The sequence below is a fragment of the Vicia villosa genome, linkage group LG4 (genome assembly GCF_029867415.1).
Source record: "Vicia villosa cultivar HV-30 ecotype Madison, WI linkage group LG4, Vvil1.0, whole genome shotgun sequence".
Taxonomy (NCBI): domain Eukaryota; kingdom Viridiplantae; phylum Streptophyta; class Magnoliopsida; order Fabales; family Fabaceae; genus Vicia; species Vicia villosa.
This window is the reverse complement of record NC_081183.1, coordinates 3,452,869-3,469,931: the sequence shown is the minus strand read 5'-3', so window position 1 is coordinate 3,469,931 and position 17,063 is coordinate 3,452,869. Positions and strand designations below refer to the sequence as shown.

Here is a 17,063-nt window from a genome sequence, read left to right as displayed (position 1 = left end):
TAGTTAGTTGGACAATTAATATATTCAACCTTGTCTTTTGACTATAAAATAAAGTATAGTTATAAACAAGATCTCTTTGATATTATCTATTTAGGTGACACCTACAAAGAGAGCACCCAAATAAAATTCTCATATACTTTTGATAAGGGACAACAAAAATCACAAGACTTTAAACTAGAATAATGTATAAAATAAAAAGCATGATATAGTATAAACAAATATCTCTTTGATATTATCAAATAGGTGACACCTACAAAGAAGGCACCCACTAAAAAAAAATATTTTACAAGATTTCAATATTTAACCTCACTTTCCTCCAAATTACAATTACAAAAGAGGATATGCTAGAGTTTTTTTACAAACTCTTCCTTCATGAACCTAACAAGAGAGAAAGAACAAGACTTTTTTACATGCCCTTTTCCTCACTTGTATAACTTGTCTTTTTTTTATTCTTGAAAATAAAATTAAAACCAAAAAAAAAAATCTCACCATCTCAATTTTACATGACACCTTAACTCATGAACAATTTTTCCACAGACCATTTTTTATATACATATATATTACAGTAAAACATTGAATTAAGATTAGCTTCCTTTGACACCAAAAATCTTCACTTGCTCTTTGAACTTGTTTTTTCTTTGATGGAAATGAATTATGCAACAGCTGAAATACTGCGGTTGCGCCTATCCCTATTGAGACAATCAAAACCTTCAATCCTCACTGCAGCTTGAGTGTGGCCAAACTTCATTGGAACACAGCTTCTAGCTGAGGAAGATGGTGGAGAGGGTGCCATGGAAAATGGACTAAAATTTCCATGACCATTGCTATTGCCAAATTGCTCATCTTGGATCACAGGGTTTGAAGCCCTGCTAGGTGGAGATCCACAAAAAAATGGTGGGGGTGATGATGCCATTTGGTCCCCAAATCTTTCCATATAGCTATTTTCCTGCAAAATCCAAATTGAAACTAATTATTGTTAGATTTGATATCATATTTTATTTCAATCAGCAACAAAAACAACATCCAAGCTTGATGAAATAGTGCATCTTTGAATTAGGGTGGTGAGTTTGACAGAATCACTTCGATTTTAGCAAAAATCATACTTCATAACATCAACAAAATCACAAATCATGAATGAAATTTAGGGTCGATTCGGCAAATTCATGGTGGCACCGTGATTTTGTGAAGCTCCAAAGTATAGTTTTAGCCAAAATCCCAATGAATAAAATTTGATTCTGCAGATCTCAACACCAATTAAACTCACAATGATTCCAAACATGATCATAGATGCTATGTTCACAATTCCATAGTAGTAGTGCATAATATTTTTATGAAAAAATAATAATAAAAGGAAAAAAATTAACCTTTATTTCATGAAAAATTAAGATTGAGATAGAAAATAACCTTGGGGAGAATGATATCAAGAAGATCTTCCCTGACACCTGAATCTTCAAGCTCTGATTGATAGCTGATTATTTTATAAGAACAAATAAGAAAGTTAGAATTTTTACAAAAACAAATTGATTGAAAATAATTGACAAAAAGTTGTAAAATAATTAAATAAATACCTGATAATTTGCGGCTTATAGGGTCTGATATGGTTGATGTTGTTGTTAATAAATGAATGGTTCATCAAACCAAATCTACGAGGCTTAGGGCAAACCACAGATTCCATCCTCATCTCTTCACAGCTTCTCATGGCGTTCTTCTGCTGGTAACCACAGTGATTCATCTTTCTCTCAAATTATCACCTAAAAATCAAAGATCTTAACCAAGAACACCTGCAAAATTCAACAGAAAACAGCAACAAAAAAAAATTAATCATTATTTCATAATTGGTTTGGTTGATGAAAATCTAAATAAAATTGAACCAAATCTAAGGAAATCATGAGCAAATATAAACAAATAAAAATTCCAAATTGAACCAAATCTTTAAAAAAAAATATAGATTTTATGGCTTAAAACCAACCCCTTCTCATTAATTTGATAAACAATGATGAAATCCAAAAGGGATTTGATGGAATTTGAAATTTTATTCATAGGGGAATAAACACAAACACCTTAAGGGCAAAGTTTCAAAATCACAAAACATAACCTTTTTTCTATATGAAAAAGAGAAAAAGGGAGAGAGAATTACCTGAGGTAAGCTGAATCAGAGACTCCTCTAAGAGGAGAAGAGGAAGAAAAAAGGACCAAAGAAAATTTTGGGTCTCAGAAAACAAAGAGATGGATAGAGAGAAGAAAGAGAGAGAGTTCAAAGGGTATTCATAGAGAGAAAGTGGTAATAAAAAAGGGAAAAAAATAAATAGTGAAGAGATTTTACTCTACATTAACGTCCATAGATGGTAATGTACGACCGCAATTATAGACCGTTAGATTAACCATTAAGAAACATTGGATTCTATAAAATGGAAAATAAATGGTTTTTTTTTTTTTTTTGGATGAGAGAGAGAGGAGACAAATAGATGAGAAAAGATCTGATATTGATTTGATCTAATCTAGTAATCTACAAAGATTGAGACATGTTTGGTTGTGTTGTTTTCTCTTTACGACCCTTCCCCTCCCTCAATTCATGCATCTCTGTATTGTCCTCTTGTTGTACGGTTCATAACATGCATCTCTAATTTTAATAACCATGTGTTTTTTTTATAGAAAATATTAAAGGAAATATTGTTTTGTTATTTCCACACGGTTTTGTTGAGACCATACAAAATATAGATTAGGTTAACAACTGTTCTAAATATGTTATTAAAAAAAATTGTTTTGAAAATATAACTTAATTATTTGTTAATTAATTAACATAATTATTGTATTGAAAATATAATTTAATTATTTGTTAATATAATTATTGTATTGTTTCTACTTAAAAATTGTTTATATTTTTTAATGATAAATATAAATAAAAAAATAAAAAAAAAGTAAAAGAATTAAAAAAGTCACAGTAAAATCATTTTGAGGTCATAAATCAGACAATAAGTATTTTCTAAGTTTTTATCTTTTTAAAAAGATGTTATTTATTTGAATTAAATTTTGATAAAAAATGAATATTTTAGAAAAACATTAATTATTTTCTTAAGTGTTGTGTTAAAAAAAAATTGATTTTTTACATAAGCTGCTTATGAGTGTAATCGGATTGAATCGATAATATTTCTATCAGTTTGGTTTGGTTTGATTTTTAACAATTTTCAAAAATAGAACCGAACTAAGCTAATCAATTTGGTTCGGTTTAGTTTGGTTAGATTGATCAGTTTACAATTTTTTTTAAACATTATATCCATCATATATTCTCCAATATCGTGTTTTTTTATGTATTTTATGCTATTCTTTTTAAAATATTATATTTCATGTAATTTATTTAATACTCTATTTTTCAAATAAATTACAAGTTGCTTTTAATTTATATGAAACAGTGACTTGATTTTCACTAAATCATGAAATAAATTTACTATCAAATGTAAAATTTAACACTTGATATCATAATATTGAAAATGAATTTGAAAACTTAACAAATAAAATTCAGTAAAATACACATTAAGTAACATGATTCACACCTCAAATACGCATCAAAACTATTTTGTAATAAGACTAAAAGAAATTTTGTTGAAGAAGAAAAAACAAAAAAAAAAGGTTAAAAGATGAAAAATAACGAAGAAAAGTTGGACACAGAGAAGGCGACCATAACATATGAGAATGACAGTAGTTAGAGAACCAATAGTGGCAAGCAACGAGAGCATTAATTCATTGAAAGCAAGTTTTATGTGACTTATGGTTTCTACTTTCTAAGTTTTGAAGTTTGATTCTAAATGCGTGTTTTGTGGAAAGAAAGAAACTAGAAAGTGTAAACAAAGACGGAGAATGTTTGGACTGGTAAATTTTTTTAGTTTAATGACGGGTGAAATAAAAGATTTAAAGGATAATTATTTATGTTAATTTGGTTTATCGATTTGGCGGTTCCTAAAAACTAAAATCGAGAATCAAATTAAACCACAATTTTTATTGGTTTGATTCGATTTTAAAACCGAATAAAAAACAATCAACTTTATTTCGGTTTGATTTGATTTAAATTATCGATTTAATTGAATTCTTTATCCGTTTCCACTCTTACCGTTGTTAATGAAAAGTGGAGGTTTTGATTTTTATTTTTTTTAATAGGAAAATATATGTTATTTTTTTATATGAGCTATTAATGAAAAGTGGATGTCTTGAAATGTTTTTTTTAATATGGAAATATCTTTTTAAATTTATATTTTTTGAGAATCTATATAAAAAAATCATTTGATTTGAAACATTTTTATTTTATTAATAATTACAAAAACATTTTTTGATAGCTTAACGAATGAGTTTATTACAAAATTTTATCTTTTTAAAAAAATATTAGTTATTTGAATTTATTATTAAGAAAAGGGATGTTTTGAAAAAAATAGTAACCATTTTTAAAACAAATGCTTTAAAATTTATTTATGTATTTTTGATTTTGATATATTAATTATTAAAGAAAGGTGGATTTTTGAAAAGTTTTCCTTTTGAATATGGAGTCATTGTTTCAAAATTATCTTCTGTTTTATTATACAATTTCTATATTTTCATTTCATTTGAAATGTTTTTAATTTATTAATTTAAAAAAATTAATCTTTTATTATAAAAAAAAGTTATGAAAAGTAGTATAAACTTTTATGCGGCTTATTTATATTTATTTTGATTACTTAGTTTTCCTATTTTTTATTTTAAAAAATTAACATTTTGAAAATAATTTATTTTGAATTTATAATTTTATTCTATTTTGTGTTCTCTTTAAAATTGATCTTTTATTCTTATAATATATTTTTTTAGGAGATTGGTGATTTGAATTTATCTTTGAAAAAAATGAGAGTTTTGAAATTTATAATTTTTAAAATTTGGTATACTCTATTTTTAAAATTTTATGTAATATATTTTAGGGGTAAGTTGGAGATTAGTGAACTATAAATATATAAATTATTGATTCTAGATATTAGGTGTTTTAGTAGTTAGTTGTTTACTTTGTGAAAAATATTTTTTATTTTTAGTTCTTTAAATTTATATTAGTTTTACTTGTTGAAAAAAAATTAAATTGAGTAATTGTGATTAAGGGAAGATAAATTTTTATTTATAAATAATTTATTTTAGAAAATAATAAAAAATATTTTTTTTGATATTAGGTTAAATTATAGTTTTAGTCATTCTATTTTGCTCTCCACCCGAAATCAATACCTCTATTTTATTTTTTTAACAATTTTGGTCCTTCATCTACATTTTAACTCCAAAAAATGCTTACATCTATTTTTTTTAATATATGTCATATTTTTTATGCTAGATCATTTATAATTAAACAAAAACAGATTATCAAATTTTAACAATACCTAATATAATATTTAAATTGAACATAAAAGAGAAAAAATACATCATAGTTTCAATTGTATTGGTTTTCACATTGTTCTTCGTTGCCTCAGTGCTCTTTCATTGTCTACTTTAATAGGTCTCCTCGTCTATTCGAGTTGCATGTAAAAATCCGAACAACACATGTGACTGCGTGGAAGTTATAGGTTTCGAGTCTGTGCAAATATCAAGTTTTTCTTCTTGTTCTAGGGGGAGATCAAGGTGAGAAAAACACGAGAATGAGAAGTTGAATTGTGTTAACTTTTTCTTTCTTTTTTGAAACTTTCTTAAGTGATTCTTAACACAAAGTCTAAAATTTGATTCAAGGTATGTTTTTTGTAGCAGTTAAAAGCAATATCGGAGTTAGAGAGTCAAGGAAAGAGAGACACGAGCGATATATCCTAGTTCATCCCACAAATCAGGAGTAGTACAGTTCCCTTGAACTTCCAAGGAATTTCGCTATAATCACAATTGATTATAAATGCTTCAGAACACAAGCAAGAGACTATCAATGCTCAAACACGTAAGTAAGAGACTTCTAATACTCAAGCACACAAGGAATAGACTTCAAATGTTCAAGCACACAAACAAGAGACTTCATATGCTCAAGAACACGAGCAAGATATTTCTAACAATCTAACTTACAAATAAGAGTTTGTTTGAGAGTTACACTTGATACAGAATTAGAGGTGTAAATAAAATACAACACAGAAGACTCGTAAGGCTTGAGAATTTCTATAATTTACAAGTTTTAAGAAATTATATTTTAAACTTGTGTTTTTGATTTGACAAAGTAACAACTATTTGTTTGTCAATAGTTCATTGTTGTTTTCTTCAAGTATTCATATTTTTATATAGATAGGCATAAAAGAGTTGTTGGAGAAGACTTATGGCACAAGTGTGTCTTGGAGAAGTTTTGATCAGAGACGTTGGAATGTTGCTTCAAATGGTTAATGCCTAGAATACATTTGAAACCATTATGTGAACCACTATCGAATCTCTTGATTACAACATCAAAACCCAATTTAGATATACCTCAATGCGAATTCATTGGAGCATATGATCACAATCCTCAAACTCTTGTCCATTTGTAAATTGATTGTCAACATCTACCTCCTCGACATCAACATGTTTGGCATCCGTAAACACAATAGATTTGGGAATAACATTAGGGTGCATTATATCTAATGCAAACAATAATAGAAAATGGAGTAATTAAAAAACAACTTCCATTAAACTAAACAATTCCAAAAATGAATTTTTGTATGAACTAACGTAGAATCCCAAATTGCATTTCCCGACTAAACGTAACTTTTTCAGCTTAATGGTGTTTAATCATGATGAATTAGAGCATGCATGGTTCTATTTTATTAGAAATCACGTTTGAAAATTTCAGAAATATACCGAAATTGACCAACATGCAAAGGTTGATTTTCAAATTTCCGATTTGCAACTCCAAAAATGCACTTCTGGATTTGTCACTCATTTGTTAAATTAAAAGTAAATTGATAGGGTGAGCCTGAAAGTGTATCTCCGGCCTAAATTTTGGAAAAAAGTTTGGGTGAGACAATTGAGACGTGTGTCAATGAGACTCAGAGTGTGTTAGGAAATACATTTTAAAATCAGAGAGATATTTTTGAATTTTCATAGGATTCTTTTCCACCGCTTGGGATGTGACAAGGAAATCGAGAAAAACTATAACACCTTATTTTGGGGAATTTGTCATTCCATCCTTATACATTCTCCCAGACATTGCGCGAAATTCCCAAAATTCCCTTCTTTTTTTCCTGAGATGCATCTCCGGATGCATCAGAAACCATTTTTCCTCGATAAAATTCGTAGATGCACAACCGAAATCATTTTAAGGGTATGTTCGAAGATGCATCTCCAAACATACTTTTTTCTTAATTAAAAAAAAAGTTCAAAGATGCATCTCCGAACTAGGCGGGCACATTTAAGGCTCACGCCAAAATCCCTCCCTCTTCTCATTCTTAATTTTTAGGAAATACACCCTCTCTACCTTAATATACCCATTTCAAGTTCCTACTCAAGATCAAGTTTTGAAGTTACATTTACTTGTTTCTTATCATTCCTAACTCCTTCTACCTAATGCAATCAACATTAGAGAACTTTAATCCCTCACTAACACATTTTTGAGTAAAGTTCTCATTTAACTTATTTTGATTTTTGATTTATGTATTAGCTCAAATATGTTAGCTTTAATGCATTACATAGCTCAAATATGTTAGTGTTCGTGTTCAGAGACTTTGTTTATATGATTAGGTTGAGTTTGAATGAGCTAGGGCAGTTGCAAAAGCACTTTTGCCATTAAAGCACACAAATGTTTTTTCCGGATATGCATTTCTGAACTGGGCTATTTTAGGTGTTTGGAGATACATATCTGAAATATTTTATGTGTCATAATTTGTTATGTTTTTTTAGGATAAAGCTAAAAACTAAGGAAGAATGAGAGTCAAACGACCTACCATAACTGCCGAAACTCTTTGCGAGAGGGCTAGTCATCGCCATTAGGCTACATTTGTCCTCCCTTTGCCTCACCATAGGGAGGCCTCGACCTCTAGGAGTTGAATTTTACGGGGGGGGGGGGGGGGGTCGAGATCATAGAGTTGTGAAACCCATGATGAGGATAAGACAGTTGCACCCCATGTCCCATTTGTTGAGGTTCCCCCTACAAACCTATTTCTAGGAGGGCCCACAAACACATCTTTACTCATACTCTTTGGAGAGCACATGGCTCCACATGTATCGGAATAACAAGTATATTTTTTTAATTTTCTCTATTTAATTTTTAAACTTCCTCTATAATATATATTTTTAACTCAACTGATCATGTTATATTTTATTTTCAATAGGAGCGTGACTTTCGGCAATGAGTGATTCATGTAAGAAAGATTCACCATCTTTATCAACCGCCGGATGTCTAGCTACAAAATATACTCCAAAATTTTGAGCTTATAGGTCTTTGTGCATCCGGGTACACTAACATCATTAATGGCATACATGTTGCATTTACTAAGAGATGACATAGTGAGACATAGTCTTTTCACCTCCTCATTGGTGAGATGATTACTACACTAGATTATGTATCATGCCTCTTATACATTCCCATAAAAGGAAGGTTGCTTGATAATTATAAGATCACCAGGACTGATGCCATAGATATGATGGTGACTTTATTGGGAGCTAAATACGATGATGCCTTTAAGTAGTGTAGAAGCACCAGGGGTGCACATGCCAAGTTTTCTTATTTTGAGAAATTGTTTCAAAAAAAACTTGGAAACATCCGAAAACTCGGACAACGATGATTTCTAGGTTGATTACCATAGGGAGTGTGCCCAGAGGTGCTACTTCCTATTCTTGGTTGGCACGTCCATGTTTGTGGTCAAAAGTGCTACATACGTGGGATGTGGCCTACATAAAATATTTCATCTACTTGGAGTCCATTCGCGAATGGAATTAGAGGGTACCGTGTTTCGTTTACCTGTAACACAACTTGAGTGAAGCTTACAAATGGATATAAGGCAGATGACGGGTTCATGCGCCCTGCTTACGATTATTTCCAAATCCCATTATGAAGTTACAAACTAGTTTTTTCTTTTTACATTTGTTATTGATATTTTTTTCTTATTGTTTTTTTTAGGGATGAATCCTTGCCCACTATCACCGCATCCACTATTTTGCTCGTGACCCGACCTAAACTCATGAATGGGCATTTGCTTGTCGGTTTGTCCCTAGTAGAGGGAATGATCATATCTTACCGTATTGGGTGTTTATTGACTGCACTCAACATGATGACGTCAAATGGAGGCCATACGGTGGTCACCGGGACAAAGTTCCAATTGACCTCATTTTCTTATATTCTGGATGGTTGGCATGTGGGACCAACATCGTTTACATGTATCTGCCTAAGGGGTGCATGCGGCAGTTTGAGCACGTGCAGATCATTCCCAGGTCATACTTTCAGGTTGCTTCTATCGATATTTTCCGCAGAGACCTGGATGATAGTCTCACGGGTTTTGAGAATCATTTGGTACTGGTGGAGTATCAGACTTATAAGGCCACATCTCGGTGGAGCTATATTGAGGATTACATGACATGGTTCTATAAAACGTCATACCCTTATATGACACATGACGATCATGGACGTCCACCTAGGTCTGCTCACGAGGAGCTCCATGAAGATCAACAGGCATTGGATAACCATGGAGATGATGCGGACGTCCTAGCAAAATCCATTCTTTATGAGGCAAATAGTCCATTGGATTATATTTTGTTTAGTTTTAATCGACTTTGAGAACAATGATTATACTAATATATTTGGTTTATATAATATTTGGTTTTATTAAACTTTACCTGATTGTATAATATTCGTTTTTATTAATCGTTGAAACAAACATCAACATTTTTTATCGAATTGAAATTAAACAGACAAATAATTCAGAGATGCATCTCTGAACCAATTTTCTTAAGGACAAAATGTGATTTCCAAGAGGCATCTCGGAACTAAAATTTTCCCAAAAATAATATTTAGTATATTCAGAGATGCATCTCCGAATTTACTCATAAGTACTTTTGGATTTTCAAAGACGCACCCCATTAAACAAGGGTAAGATGAGAAATTACCTTATTTTGGTTGAGTAAGAAAATATAAGCCCAAATGACCAAAAGAAAGAAAACCAGGCCCAACAAACTTCCACAAACACAAACACATCACAAAAGAATCAAATTTCACGATTCAGAACTGCGCGAGAGAGACTCAGAGAAAGAGTGAAACGAAAAAATGGGAAGGAAGAAAGGGTATGTCGAGTTCGAGGAATCTCCACCGGACGATTTTGATCCGGCGAATCCCTACAAGGATCCGGTGGCTATGTTGGAGATGAGGGAACACATCGTGAGAGAAAAATGGATCCAAATCGAAAAGGCTAAGATCATTAGGGAGAAGCTTCGATGGTGTTATCGCATTGAAGGGATTAATCATCTTCAGAAATGTCGTCATCTTGTTCAGCAGTATCTTGAGTCTACGCGTGGTATTGGTTGGGGCAAGGATGGTCGTCACCCTTCTCTCCATGGTGATTTCCCTCGTTTCTCTTTTATCTAATTTTTTATGCTTAATTGTGTTTTTTGTTGTGAATTCTCAAGTGGATTTGTGGGGTTTCTCTGAAGTTTTGATTTTTATATGATATGGAAGGTTTTGGTTAGGTTTGTAGTTTTTGAGGGTTTTTGTTGGTTAAGGTGTGTTTGGATTTGAGCTTATCTAAGAAGTTGTGAGCTAGGTAGCACGGACATCGGAAACACGACACCGATAATGACAAGTGGACACTGATACTAATTTGAAAAATTGAATAAATTAAATATAATTATAAGTGTCGGTGTTGTTGGTTTCAAATACAGACACAGTCAGACCTTTTTTCTGAGGTGTTGATGCTACAGAGGTTGTGAGGGCTTATGAAAATGACATATGAGTGTCTTTGGATCAATTTATTTGAATTTATCTAGTTACATAAGCCACTTGTGAGATTATTTAGCTTATTTCTATAAGCTCTCTCTAGGATAGCTTATATGAATGCAGTTTGAGTTTATGTTATCTTTTGTTATGGAAGTAACTCTATGCATAAGCTCTTATATGATAGGTGCTTCTGCCATAAGCACTTATATGATAAATGATTCTGCGATAAGCACTTATATTATAAACAATCCTGCGATGAGCACTTATATGATAAATGATTCTGCCATAATTACTTAATTAGTTTGTTTGTCAAAACAGGCTCTGTCTATAAGTTGTTTTCAGCTTGTTTCTATAAGTTCTCTAGGGTTACTTATGAAAATGGCGTATAGATTATATGAAAATGGTTTGACTTTGTTTTCTGTTTTGTTATAGAAATTTTGTTATACATAAGCACTTTGTGATAAGTGCATATGCTATAAGCGCTAAACTAATGGATAAGGGGATTCTGTTAAGTGAATTGTTAAGTTTGTGTATGTTATTTCTCTCAAGCTGTGTTTTTTGGATGCTGTGCTGAGTGATTAAAAAGTGTCTTTGAGTATTGGTGAGCATTTGATTTGATATAGTAGTATTTTGTAAAATTGATTTGGTTAAAATTTAGTTTGTAGTGAAGTAACTTACAAATAAATGTTTATACTAAGTTAAGTTCGAAGTCAAAATTAACTTTAGTTTCTGTTATTGTGGACTTGTAAAGGTGCCTCCACTCAGCTCGAGTATTATCACTACTTTGCGTTTGAATAGTGGAGTGTTTGCAATATTAGATGTAAATTTAGTGTAAAATTATCAACACACACAAGCTAGTTTTTATCACTCATGCTTAAACTTGTTAAAATAAACCCTATGATTAAAGGGTGTCTTTAGGAAGAGATATTGAAGTGGTTCAATCTTTGTTTTTGTGCTGTGTTAAGGCTTTGTTTGTTTAGTGTAAAAAGAGGAGAGTTTTGGGATTGCAAAGTTGCCTCCACTCAGCATTTTTTGTGTGTGTATGTATGGTATGGAGTGCTTGGATTGTAAGATGAATTATTCTGTGAATAGAGTGATTCAATTAAGCTTTTATTGCTAGAAATTTTGGAATGAAAAAGAATCTAAATATGTATTTTTCTTTTGCTTTTTTCAACTGCCAAGTTAAAATTGAAGCAAGCCAAACACTCTCCGTGATTTTTTTTTTTATTTTGAACCATTGGGTATGTGTGATAATTTCTCATGCCTTGTTAATTTTCTGAAACAGGACCAAAAGTTGAGGCAGTTGAGTCCGAATGATTTTCCCATGGATAAATAAAAGGTAATTTCAACCTTTATTTCAATCAATTGCTGCTTTATTGATATGTAATTGGTCATACATAAATCCTACTGAAAATAATTGGATATGCAATAAAAAATGTGATTGACTAGAAATATCTGTTACTGACTTACTGCTGACTTTTCATCATCGAGCGTTCCAAACTTTTCATTACTGCTTACACCATTAAAATATCAACTTTATAGAGCATCCTGATCTGATTTTTATTGCCACGAACTCTTACATAGATCCATAATCCGTTCATTTTTAGATTTAATATTGGTGTAGATGACTAGTGTGACAGTAATAAGAGGAATGACTCTTGGAAGTAAATTAAAACAAATTATGGAGTACTTATTGGATTAAACTAGTAAAAATCCTGTGCTTTTGCACGAATCTGAGAAAAGAATTGCAGAGAGTTATGGTTGATTACTCATTACGATGCTGTTTTCTTACTGCACTCATTGTAATGCGGTAAAGTCGGTAAGAACAAGTCATTTGCTGTATTTCATATATATCTGGCTAGGAAGACTTGTTTGTCATAAAAACAAAATCATATTCAATCATCAATTTGTCATAAAAAAAACTCATTTATAGTTCATCAATTCATAATATCAGTTTCTAATATAGTCTTTACTCGGTCGACTGTTTTACTATTCTATGTTTCAAAATAATTTTTTATTGATATTGATAATTTATCGTTATGAAATTAAGAGTTTGTCTTTTTTGCAGGGAAGTTTTATTACCCAAACGATGTCATTGCCGAAATCCGAATGTAGGTGGGAGGAATGCCTATTGTTGAAGCTGTTGTGTTTTGTTAATTTTCCATAGTCAGATTTCCTGTGAACTACAATTGTATTTTGCATTGCCTTGGCTTATAAGCTTTTATTGCTTCATATTACCATTTAAGTGTAAACAAGTATGGAAGATCCTATGAGCAAAAGTACATGAGATTGTGAAATAAGTTTCTTTTGTTCTTTGTCATATGATTGTTGTGTGCTTCAACAATGATACAACTGAATGTGTCATCTAGTCCATTTCTAATAATTAACATGCCACACTCAATTTGTTAATACAGAATTAAATTGATCATGCTTTTAAAATTGATTCTATTTGATTAAGCTTCCACTAGGACTTATAGCATTCTATTTTAAATGTGATTTTTATACTTGAAGTTTATTTTTCAAGAATTTGTGGCATGAGTTAAAATGTAATTTTTACACTTAAAGTTTACTTCTCAACTCATTTTTACACTTAAAATTAAGTTGAAAGTGAATTTCATATAATCAAAAAATGATTTTGTTTAAAAGTGAGTTGTATACAAACTAAATTAGTTTTTAGATAGATTAATCAAAAACAAAAAGTGAGTTTAGTAGTAAACTTAAGTATAAAACATATTATAACTCTAAGTATAATCAATTTTAGAGCAATAATCAACTCTACTAATATAACTTGAAAATAAATTCAAAACCAATTCTCCATTTCTAAAATTGCTTATGACTTTAATCTTGAATTATTTTGATGTTATGTGATATACTATGAGTTAATAATTTTACTATATAATTTATTTTTACTTAAAAATGAAATTTTATTTTCTACTTATATTAACAAATGTGTTAACCATTCTTCTGTGAAGCTTGTTGGCACTAATGCGATTCTATTCTTTAAAGTGTATTATCATTCTATCATTCATGAATACATAATATAACAATAACATCAACTTATCAAGTAGAATATAATCTAAACATGATTTGTTAGCAGAAGTTTGCGATAAAAAAACCACTGCCTTTCTCCACCTTTATTGCTATCATTCCAAACTGCTTCAGCATGAACTGCAAAATTTCCATCTTTGGCTGTAACATTTCCTAGCTTGAAAATCTGCATGTATCATGATAACAAAAGTAAAAAAGTTAAACTTAATCACAAGAGAGAGGGAGAACAAACCTTGTTCAAAGAGCTTGAATCAGCAACACAATTCATTCCAATGGAGCAGGTATTACAACTCTCCATGGAGCTCCCTTCAATCCAATGGTAAGACTAAGTAGGCAGGTGGAGTTGCTCTCAAATCATGCACCTGGTAAAACGTTAAGTTGTGTATCCAACAAACATTTAAGGTTAGCCGAATGCATGAGATGACAGCTCTTGCCTCTACTTAGCCCTTCATATTGGAAAGAATGGAGCTCCATTCTTCAGTAATGGTCTCCTCTTCCACCACCTTTTACATACAAAATAGTCCCTTCCTCTTGCTTCTCCTTAAATACTAGTCCTAAAAGAATGTTGTACTTTGTTGTTTAGGATTTCAACCATGGCTCATGCTCTATACTTTCTACTTTTTCCAAGAGAAAATTTGTCCTCTTTCATGATGTGGCAAATGTGTGTTTTATACACAAGAATTTGGATTGTGAATGTGACTTCACTTTGTCCAACAGTTTATTTTTTGATCCATCAGAAGATCATTACCACAGTAGCAAAAGAGATTCAGCAGGATTCCCACGACATCATCACTGTTGCAAAAAGGGAGTTACACAAATTGCAATTTTCATTTCCTTTCTCAATGCTTGACTACTTCTCAATTTGCCATACAGTAATTGTTATACTTAATTCACAACTGTGACTGAAAGGATAGTTCAAGCTTTGTGCATGTTGCATCAAAACAAGAAAGCAGCAATGTTGTCCAAAATGAGAGTTGTTATATCCAATCCTAAAGCAATGCTTTTTGTGACATGACAATGTAGTTGAGTTCCGAGGAAACAATAAAATCTTTGAATTATAGTATTTGTCCAGCTCCAATAACTTGGGATTCTGATTCCCTGTCAGCTCAGGATTGTCTTCTTTCTAGTTTTTGGCATTTATGATTCAATTGTTTGTGAACATTGTAAATTTCCTTTTGTTGAACTGCTTTTGTTTACTAGTGAACAATAGGTATTTGTATAAAACTTAATTCAGAATTGATAAGCTTACACCACTTTTAACACCCCACACCGTACATTTATACTTATAATGTGTACTTTTTATTTTTTAATAATTTTTTATTGTCTTGATATTTGTGCCAAAAAAAATGCTTTTGTTAATATATATGGTGTATATACGGTGTGTGAAAATAAAGGTGTAAGCATGACATGTCTGTACTTAATTTTATCTACTCTAAAAAGTAAAATAAGTATATACTTTGATATGTAATTAAATAGGAGAAATTATATTTATATCACTTTTAATTAAGTGGACAAATAGAGAGGAATACGTTGAGTTTATAGAATTCTATACGAAATTAAATAAATCATTAAAGATGTTATTGAATATGATGTCTCTCTTTTCGTGACAAACTCATAGTTACTAGAATAGTCTCTAGTTAGAGTTAGGTATAATTAGTTACACTAATTATAGGAAGGTTGTTAGGATGAGAATACAGGTAGTTACCCTCCATTCTTCATCATGAAATTCATCTTTCTAATTTCAACCATGCATGAATTCTCATCTAATATGGCATCAGCCTGAGAAGTGACCATATCTACGTTGCATTATGATCATTATCATTTTTGTGTTCATACTCTTCACCTGAAGTGACGAACGAAGCTTCAACATTGGTGGCATGTTCAGGTTCAATGTGAAGTCTACAATCAACTTCCAAGAACCATCAATGGGAAAATTCAAATATTTACTTCTTAACTCTCAAATGAAGGCTCGAGTGGACCAACTCACGTCCAAACTCTCAAACATATATCAAATGTGCTACGTGATTCGGATATGTACATATCAATCATAACGTGTTGCAATATGCGACCCTCACACGACCAGACATTGTATTTTGTGTAAACAAAACATGCCAATTCATGTGCGCACCTCTTGAGTCTAATTGGAGTATGGTTAAATGGATACTAAGGTATCTAAGTGAGACGATCACACATGGGTTGCTGTTGTCACCTATTAATCTGCTACATCAAATACCTATATGAGTGTATAATGATTCTGGTAGGGAAAATGATACAGACGATAGAAGATTTACATTTGGTTTGTGTGTATATTTTGGCCATTATCGTGTTGCATGAAGCTCGAAGAAGTAGTCACTTATGGCACACTCAAGTACAAAAGCTGAATAACACGCCTTAGCACTCACTACTTCAGAACTTTTGTGGATTGAATCACCTCTCACTGAACTCCATATTAACTATTTCACCCATACTTTGCTCTTTGATAATCTTAGTGCGATTTTGCTAGTCCACAATCCCATAATCCTGTTGCTATGGTACAAGATGTAGAAACGAAACATTTGAAGCACATCATGCGTTAGTTTGGCTACGCACATACGATACCTCGCGACCCTACTGTCTCCGCTCCTATCACCATGACCCGTCAGCAGTTAGATGAGGTCTTTGTAGACTGGCAGCATCAAATGGTTTCTGAGGAGGCTCGGGCGACGAGAGCAGAGAGCGACTAGATCTGCGTTGAGGGGTACATCACCTGGTACTACAAAGTATCGCACACGCACATGTTTCCCGCTGCACCTAGAGATCCGCCCAGACCAGCCCACGAGGAAATTCTGCGGACTCATCAGGCTGTGTTGGACCACACTCAAGATCTTCTTCCTTGGTGTCGTCAGATAGCTGGCACGGGCCTGGTAGCCATTAGAAATGGTTTATTCTCTGAGGGGTCTGAGCAGAGGCGTGTGGTGATGTGATGATTAGGCTGACACATGAGACATTTCTGTACAGTAGACATCGTGTCGGGACTAGTGGGGCACTTGACGCTAGAGGCAAAGCCAGCAGAAAGCGTGGTGGACGTAGAGGCGGAGGCTGGGCTAGAGGAGAGACACATGATGATGTCCGACACACACAGTACTGATGTCTGTGGCTTTTTTGATTTCTGTAT

At 32.0% G+C, this 17,063-nt stretch overlaps 2 protein-coding genes across 2 annotated transcripts; one reads left to right on the top strand and one right to left on the bottom strand.

Annotated features, from left to right (window-relative positions):
- Positions 1 to 206: 206 nt before the first annotated feature.
- On the bottom strand, positions 207 to 2,290 carry LOC131594337 (uncharacterized). Its single transcript, XM_058866438.1, has 4 exons — positions 2,138 to 2,290; positions 1,569 to 1,781; positions 1,405 to 1,468; positions 207 to 946 (listed from the first exon to the last, which is right to left on the bottom strand). Exons 2-4 carry the CDS (start codon positions 1,730 to 1,732, stop codon positions 653 to 655), a joined length of 522 nt encoding a protein of 173 aa, XP_058722421.1. The 5' UTR covers positions 1,733 to 1,781; positions 2,138 to 2,290; the 3' UTR covers positions 207 to 652.
- Positions 2,291 to 10,128: 7,838 nt separating this feature from the next.
- On the top strand, positions 10,129 to 13,181 carry LOC131594336 (NADH dehydrogenase [ubiquinone] 1 beta subcomplex subunit 10-B). The gene is made up of 3 exons (XM_058866437.1): positions 10,129 to 10,484; positions 12,147 to 12,200; positions 12,930 to 13,181. Exons 1-2 carry the CDS (start codon positions 10,196 to 10,198, stop codon positions 12,176 to 12,178), a joined length of 321 nt encoding a protein of 106 aa, XP_058722420.1. The 5' UTR covers positions 10,129 to 10,195; the 3' UTR covers positions 12,179 to 12,200; positions 12,930 to 13,181.
- Positions 13,182 to 17,063: the final 3,882 nt, after the last annotated feature.

Coding starts and splice junctions, on each gene's coding strand:
- LOC131594336 (XM_058866437.1), top strand. CDS start 10,196: ATGGGAAGGAAGAAAGGGTATGTCGAGTTCGAGGAATCTCCACCGGAC. Junction 10,485..12,146: donor TCGTCACCCTTCTCTCCATG/GTGATTTCCCTC, acceptor TTTCTGAAACAG/GACCAAAAGTTGAGGCAGTT.
- LOC131594337 (XM_058866438.1), bottom strand. CDS start 1,732: ATGAATCACTGTGGTTACCAGCAGAAGAACGCCATGAGAAGCTGTGAA. Junction 1,469..1,568: donor TATAAGCCGCAAATTATCAG/GTATTTATTTAA, acceptor TAAAATAATCAG/CTATCAATCAGAGCTTGAAG. Junction 947..1,404: donor TTGATATCATTCTCCCCAAG/GTTATTTTCTAT, acceptor TGGATTTTGCAG/GAAAATAGCTATATGGAAAG.